Genomic DNA, 8,315 nt, shown 5'->3' with positions numbered 1-8,315 from the left:
AGGCCTGTACTTGTGAAGGCCAGCGGCTCTTTGCACTGATTATATCCTTACATGGTAGTTGATGTGGCTGGATGCCACACTGCAGGCTCTCAAGGTAAAATTCCACCTTTGCCATTAATCTGCGTACTATTTTGCTTAATTATTAAACTATTCCCTCTTTTTCCTTCATAAAGTAGTGTTTGAAAAGTTTACAATGTCTGCAGTGAATTTATGTGTCTATCTTTTTTTAATAAACCTTTCATTTAGTGCGTTGTCAATAAAGCTTGTGTAAGACTGTTTTGCAGGTCAAGCACAAGAGGCACAGAGCGTATTCGGGGGTTAGTTTGAACAAACTTTAATGACCATGGGAAAAAAAGAAGTTTCCATGAACTTATGACCACATTTTACACAAGAAAAATGTCGCTCTTTATTGCTTTCAATGAACAAGGTTATAAAATTGCATTAGTAAGACTAAACGGTGTATCTGAGCAGAAGCAGCAGCTGCAGCTTATTCTGTAAACTAAATAAAAATCTTTTTTTTTTTTTCTTCAATATGCTTTCTGTCTTTTAAATTGGTTCCTATCACCATACAATTTAATCCAAATCTGAAACCCAGGTAAAAGTGAAATTTGCAGCCTGGGTGTTTTTTCCTTTAATCTCATATGGACTCTTTATTGAACTTAGTTTTTAAGGACGTACCTTGCATCAAAACCCAGTTGACCAAACACTGTAGCTAACAGGCAAGAGACTAGAATAGAATAGAACTTTATTGTCATTGTCCATCAGAAAATAGATGATGACAGCTTGTCCATCATTCTCCAGTTCAGCCAGCCTCCTCCTCCACAGGGTCCAGGACTGAGATTCTTCCGCAGTCTGTTCATTCTCTGTCCCCTAGATCCTGTCTGCTCACAGCAGGTGAAGCTCTTCCAATGTGGTGTTGGTGTCTGATGTTAGCTCCATTAGCCATGTCTGTGAATAGCATGATGCTACTCTGCCTTCTGGTATTCCCTCTGTTGCTGGGTTGGCACAGCTAGCTCGTCCAGCTTGTTGGAGATAGATCTTACGGGAGAACCAGCACGTCGTCCTCACCTCCTTCTCCTCCTTTCCTCACCTTGTGGGAAGACATCAGGCCTTACACCAGTTAGCATTGACATGCTACAGGCTGCTGACAGCTGAGTTCACATGTCAACAATGTGGCCATGGCTACATGTAGGATCTCCAGACAAACACAGGAGAAAAAGTAGTAAAAATATCGCTGAAGCCACAAAAAGTTTGGTGTCCATGACCAACAAATGATCCATACAAAGTAATGATCCACTCCAAATACAAAGATTACGAAAGAGACGAAAAAGTTACAAGAAACACAAAGAAGAGAGAGCTGCTGCAAAAGGCAGCCAATGCCAACAGGGTGGCGCCTAGCAACTAAATGTAAATAGATGTGTAGCAACTCAAATTAGGTTTGACTACACTCATAACTAATGATAAGAGAGTCAATAAAACATAAAACAGTTCATCATTGTTTGATTTATATACATGGTTACTGTTAGCTATGATGATGTCACTTAATTACATAGCAGAGTCAACTTATTCACTAAATGTGCATGTGACTGGGCTATGACTCTAAAACTGTGTGATCCCCTGTTTTTATACTCATTTAAAATGTTAGACAATAAGATGATCAAGCTTCTCTATAAAAGCCTGACAGGAAGGGACAACCTCCACAAGGATTCACATGGCCCTAAAATATTGCCCAAACAGCCTTATTAAGCACAAAGAAAGTCAGTTAAAACCATTTTATTCAGTGTCTAACTCCACAAGTTTAACTGACAATAATTCAGGCAGGTCTGCTGAATATTGCTCACCAATATTTTCCCCTCTGGATGTAAGTGAGTCGCTGCTGTTCAGTATTCATGGTGGCCTCCAGTGTCCTGGGGACAGCTCTCAGAGACTCGCTGATCATTTGAAGTGAGATACCAGACGAGTAAATTGGGAGATAAAATCCTGGGTTTGCTGAGTTCATTATGCAGTTCTGTGAAAAAGTCTGAAACTTTATTTCAAATAATATGAAATTTGTTCATACTTAAAAGGGATGGCAAGATAAGTTTAACCCAAAGTATTCGCTTCCTTTCCATTACTCTAGTTCTCTCCTCTCTCTTTTCATCTACATTTTCTATTTTCTTGAAGGACATTTTTCATTTTTGAGGTTTTTGGAATGAAGAACAGTTGTAAAAGATTGAACTGTTTACCACACATAAACTTCATCCCAGCCTATAAATATTTGCCGTCTAGTTGGAGAAAGCATGATTAGGTATGTTGGTACCTTTTTGTTCTATTTTAGCTTATAACATGAGGTTAGTTCTTCCAATTATTTTTTCTGTAGCTGTTGTTGTTTGGAGCTGCAAATCTAGAAATGGGATGCATGTGAGTTTAAGTAATGACGATTGTACTATCTAGTACTTGACTCAAGTGATGATTTTACAGAGCAACTTTTGCTTGTATTGCAGTATTATTCGAGTATCTTTGAATCGAGTAATAAAGTTCTGTACCCTGTCCAATATTTAACTAAATACTAATATTTTAGTTGGACCATGTTGGATGAAAAGTAAAACAAGAGTGTGAATCCAGTTAAAACAAACAAACAAACAAAAAACAACCTCCACAGGGGACAGTTCAAAAGGAAGCTAAGAGGAGATGATCTGTTGATAAATTACCACAGAAGAAGAAAATCAGCAAAGAGAGACAGGGTAGTCCCACTGCTAACAGAGTAGAGAGTTCTTAGGTCATTAAATATATATATTTTGTAATAATAATAATAATAGCATATCACTGAAAGATGTAGGTGCAACTGGAGTTTGTTACATTTGCATAATTATTTTTCTCTGTGGTACTCATTTATCTTATCTTACACCTGTGCAGTCCCTACTTTTAAAAGTAGGAGCTGTTAATTGTCACATAGTATTTCTACAAAGTGATGTTACTGCTCAGGTCAGACCTTAAAATGGTATGCATGAAATTGTTGCAAATTGTTGAACAGATTTATTATTATGAAATCTAAACATTACCTCCCAATTTTTGACATTTTTTTCTGTTATGTTTATTCTTTTTCTTTCCCTTGTCTTGCTGTTGTTTACTACTACTAAAATATTGACTTGATTTAGCCTTCATACTACAGAGAATAGTTTTTTACAGTCAGGGAGATGGACTAATATTAAGCTAGCTTCAAGTTTATCCAACTAAAGTGCACAGCAATAGATGCCATTTTACATGTTTCACATTTATTTGAAATGTGCTGGTGCTTGAGCTGGCTTTAATGTTTGTATCAAGGTTCTTCTTTGCTTAGTTTGATTTCCAGTTTAATGTTTTCACCTTGGCAGCCCACAATTCCCCAGTCAGAGACGAGCTGTGGCAGGTTGTAATACATACGTGAAGGTCTGTCTGCCTGTGAGAGAACACTGGTGCAGAAGCATCATCAAAAAAACAAAAAAATTATCAAAACTTTACTATAAACCATGATGCACATGTGGGTGCATCATGATGCATCGTAATACTGGATAATAATTTTAACCCATCAATGTATATATCATTCTAATTTTGCAGGCCACTTAAATTTTTTCAAGAACTCAATACACTACCAAACAGCTTTTGAATGATCTCTTGGGGTCAACTGGTGAGTGAACATTTAACTCTTTGTGATGCATCACTCTCTTTTGTTGCTTATATTTTATTTTGCTGACACAAATCAAAGGTAACTAGAAAACAAAAGTTATTAAATACTTGTAGTCAAGTTTCTTCACAAGAATATTTCTCCCTAAACATGGAGTTAAATAGTGCAAATTGGCAGACACTTTAAACATAACCTGTATTGTAGACGGTTCCATTCACGAGGCTTGAGTTGATTTCCACTATTGACAAAAAGAACAGCAGCTATATCCCATAATACACAAGGTAACTGCATGAAGAAGATCATTAATCATAACATTATAAACATTGTGTTTCAATTCCTACTTAATCAGCCAGATTATTGATTTCTATATTCACGAGACTGCACCAGAATTCTCAATGAGGCTGCAGATTGTCAAAAATATTGTGCTGTTGCAAAAACTTCTCACACGAGCAGCAATTTCTTTGCAGATGGACATGAAATGGATCATTGCTTTGGAATAAACCGGAGAAAGAAATAATCTTTACGGCTACTACTGCTTATGAATGCTATTGCACTAAAATGGAGTGCAACAGGAGTGACAGTGGTAATGTATTTGGGAGCAGCAGTGCCACGATTGACCAACAGGTGGGAGCAGAGGGCTGAAGATAACAAAATGTGCAGCATGTTGCAGAAGAGGTTCATTGTAACATTCAAAGAAGAATTTACTTTTAAGTGTCAAGAGATTCTGAAAAACTCTTGAGAATAAAATATTTTAAGGTAGTTGTTCTATTTAAACTGAAATTGTTTCATCAAAAGCAGTAGTGGTTAAAAGTTATTAAGGTCTTTCTTGTCACAGTAGTAGTGCAAGATAAAGACTCATCAATCATGTACTCTGCACCTGCATAGATCTTCATTCATAAAAATTTCCAAGCAATAATATCATCAAAGTACCAGTTTGGTGTGGTTATAAATAAGAATAAGTCATAATGAGAGTGAAGAATCAAAAGTTACTCGCCATATTGCAGCTGTTCAAAGATGATCATCTGCATTCACAACAAATTTAGTTATATAACAAATTAGATCACCATTATTACATAAATGTTTCAAATAACAACACACTTTTTACAAGAATTAAGTTGAATGAGCACCATGGCATCCCTTTTGAATGCTAAAAGAAACAATCATGCCTTTCAAAGTAATGAACAAAAGAGTTTTTTTTTTCTAAATCATCTTCATTCATGTTCCTTGGAAATCCCTCTGTGGTAGAACTAATATTAATCTTTAGACTGAAGCTGGTTTAATACTTGGAGGAATAATAAAAATGGTTATTGCGCTCTGTATTATTAATGTGTGAGGAAAGAGTTTGAGAGCCGCAGGCTGCCAGAGAGTTCAGGAGCAGTAATTCTTTCATTTTTCCTCCATTATGGAGAATGACTTTTTTATATATCAAACTTTTTCAACTTGGCACTATTTCTCTTACCTCAGAAAAGCAGATCACTTAAATTGGAAGTGCCTCGTAGACCATTTATACTTTTTGGTGCTTGTGTGTTTAAGCAGTCATTATAATTACACTCACAATGCTACAAAAGGGAAAAAAGCAGAACCTTGACTGACTCTGAGTGTCATTTGGCCTTGAGCAGCTGTTGTTGTAGGAGGCATTCAAACCAGCAGGTGGCTCTCTATCTCCCTTTGCAGTCAAAGAATAGCTATTATGATCAATGGCACACTGTTTCTTTTGAAAATCTTTTTATTTCACCTTTTGAACTTTAAGTGATGTTTAATAATGAATCGTAGGGGAAAGTGGGGCTGATAGGACATCCAACAAAGTTTTTTTTTTCTTAAAGGGTAACACAAACCTTTCTTCAACGTTTTGCTCTAAGAAACATTTAATGTTTATTATTTAATATTATAAGTAACAAAAGAAGTTCAGAAATAAATAATATTCAGCCACTGAAATCCGTTTTCAATTTGTCTTTATATGCAGTCGCACAGTAGTCCTATAATCACACATGGTGTGATTCTGGACATAAGAATAAACATTTGATGGATAAAAGTCCCCAAAATCCCATCTCTGTGTGTCCTCGTGCGCGCGCCCGGAGGTGTGAAAGTGTAGGCAGCGCGCGGGGAACTGATACATGGGTTAGCTACGGCTTTCCTCCTCACTGTAACAATTACTTTACTTCAGTGTAATTTTCTGCCTGTGTATCTTGCGGATTTTTTGCGGTTGCATAACTGTCAGGTAGGTTATTATAATGATGTGCACGTTGCGATTTCAACCCCCCCTCCCCTCCCAACAAATCCAATCACACCCTCCCCCATCTCAAGTACAATTACGTGATGGGTGACGTTGGAGCATGCGGAGGAGGGCGCTGGGCAGGGACCACTTGGACCTAAGAGGACTAAACGCTATTTGGTTTCAGCACAGAAACAACGCACTGAAGGCAGCGGAGGACCAGGGCGCCGTGCTGAAGCCGAGCCCATTGTCTCCTTCCAGCACAGCACACAGGGAGAGACGAAGAAGAAGAAGGGTTTGACCAAAACAGCCGTGCAGCCCAGAGAGGAGTGTCCCAGTGGTAGGCATTGCGGGTTTGTAAGCCACAGAAACAAAAAAGGGCCGGGGATAGGTCTGACCACTAACGGAAAATGAATCACAGTCAAGTTGTAATAATATGAGCAAGATACGCGTTTTGTTGCAATTGGCGAACAACTATTGATGCTTCTGCGCCGATCGTTTTCCACACCATCAGTTCGCGCGGACTTCTTTTGTTCGCACCGCCTCAGTCCCAAATTCTAGACTGCAGATCCGTGTTGCGGATTCGTCAGAAGCTCCAAATATAACAGAACTTAACACAAAGACCCAAGATGAATTTCCAGTCGAGCGTCCCAGTGTCCGGTATCTCTCAGCAGTCTCAGCCGGCCATGCCCACTCCAGGCACGGTCCCGGTGGCAGTTCCCGTCCCAGTGCCCCAGTCCATTCCGTCCCAGTTCGGATCCGGATCGTCCGCGAGCTCAGGGGCTGGACAGTTCGGCTCGGGGACTGTTTCAGGCCAGGCTGCCCAGCCGGCGGGCTCGCAGTTTGTTTTGTCCAACTCTGCGGCCATCAGGGCAGAGATCCACCGGTTCGAGTCCGTCCACCCGAACATTTACGCCATCTACGACCTGATCGAGCGTATAGACGACCTGGCACTTCAGAACCAGATCCGGGAGCATGTAATCTCCATTGAAGGTGAGTATAAAAGGGATCAAACTGGGGCTTTTCTCTTGTCTTTTCATTCATTGAGGGTTTGGGGGGACGAGGGAGGGAGGGGGGTTCTTGTCTCCTCTGTTTTCCTTTCCTTTCCCTTCCTTTCATGTACACTTGGTGGCATTGCCACAGTGTCAACAATCGCACTCTGAGGCTGGGGGCGTAGCCGATCTCATAGTCCTGCTACAGGAATGAATTGCACTGAAGTGTTAACAATCAGATGTTCAATTTAACTCAAGAGGCAGGCAGCATGCGCCATTGCAATTAGCTTCTTAATGGCATTTTCTAAAGGGAACTTTGTTTTAACATCCTATCCACCCATACCTGACCTCCAAAGAAAGTCTGAGATTTCTCTGAATTCAATTTAAAGCCATATCTGTGCCGCATAATGAGAAGTCACTGAGAGTTGCTACACAGAAGGCAGATGGATCAATAATGTACCACTGGATTTGGCATGATGGATGGAACAGGGTTTGTTATAAAGCCACTCAGCTGCTACTTTCTTGGAAATCACATCCATATGGTATCATCTGACCAGAGAAGGATGACAGCGACTGTAAAGGAGACCTCCATGCTGTGTGTGTGGGAAGCTTTGGCTGTGTGTCAGATATAAGTGGGGAAGATGCACTGTCATGTGAGCGTCATAAATGATGGTAGCAGTTTCTTATGTGTCTTTTCCTGGCCACTCACCCGCCCATCTATTCAGTGACACAGCAGCCAGTGAGCTGTCTATCAAAGTCAGCTGTCAGAGGGTCTCCAGGAATATCATGTGTCTGCAAATTTGCTTCCAATCTCAACCAGCTTGGCAGCGTTATCTTGAATTTAGTCTACTTTTTAAAGTGAACTAAGGTGCAGATATCCTTTAAAAGCAGCCTCTATTGGAATCATTACAATGAAACTCTGTGTGCAATTGCTGAACTGTAAATCTGTGACTTTATTTGGCATATAGAGTAATTAAAACACCCTTGCTTATTTGTTTTAGCACAAAATATGAAAGATAGTGATGTGACATGTGACATATTCATTGTTTAGTATCTCTAAACTAAGCAATTTTTCTAAAATGTTGAACTAAGACACTTAAATTTGAGCATTTTATGAAGAAAAAAACAATCTTGTGGTCTGTTTTCTGTCAGCATTCAACACTCACACTTCCTGTGAGGCATTGCAGTATGCCACTGGCTGAGACTCATGGGAAGTGTTAAAAAATAGAACTTAATGGACTTTTAAGAGGGGATGCTTGCAGTGTAAGTGGTGACACTAATATATGGAGGATGTCAGAGCTCAGGATTGTCAGAAAGGATCAAATCAAGAATCAATGTGTGCTGTAAAAACTGAACACAGCTCATGATTCGCTATGTAGCCTGGTTTAAAGTGTGCTACAGTCTTCTATAGGTCAGAATAACAACATGACTCATGTTAATGTGAAAAATCAACTGGTGGGTCTGCAGT

The 8,315-nt window shown here is 39.5% G+C and overlaps 1 protein-coding gene across 1 annotated transcript in view; it reads left to right on the top strand.

Annotated features, from left to right (window-relative positions):
* Positions 1-5,858: 5,858 nt before the first annotated feature.
* agap3 (ArfGAP with GTPase domain, ankyrin repeat and PH domain 3) overlaps positions 5,859-8,315 on the top strand; it is a 129,913-nt gene continuing 127,456 nt past the window's right edge. Inside the window, exon 1 of the mRNA XM_074689552.1 lies at positions 5,859-6,848. Within this exon, the coding sequence (XP_074545653.1) occupies positions 6,485-6,848 (364 nt within the window). The 5' untranslated portion in view covers positions 5,859-6,484. The remainder of the gene's footprint in view (positions 6,849-8,315) is intronic.

Source organism: Halichoeres trimaculatus, unplaced genomic scaffold (genome assembly GCF_033239565.1).
Source record: "Halichoeres trimaculatus isolate MK-OKI-2021-1 unplaced genomic scaffold, fHalTri1.1 fHalTri1_scaffold_15, whole genome shotgun sequence".
Lineage (NCBI taxonomy): Eukaryota > Metazoa > Chordata > Actinopteri > Labriformes > Labridae > Halichoeres > Halichoeres trimaculatus.
Note: the sequence above shows the minus strand (reverse complement) of the source record. Positions and strands in the feature narration are given on the sequence as shown.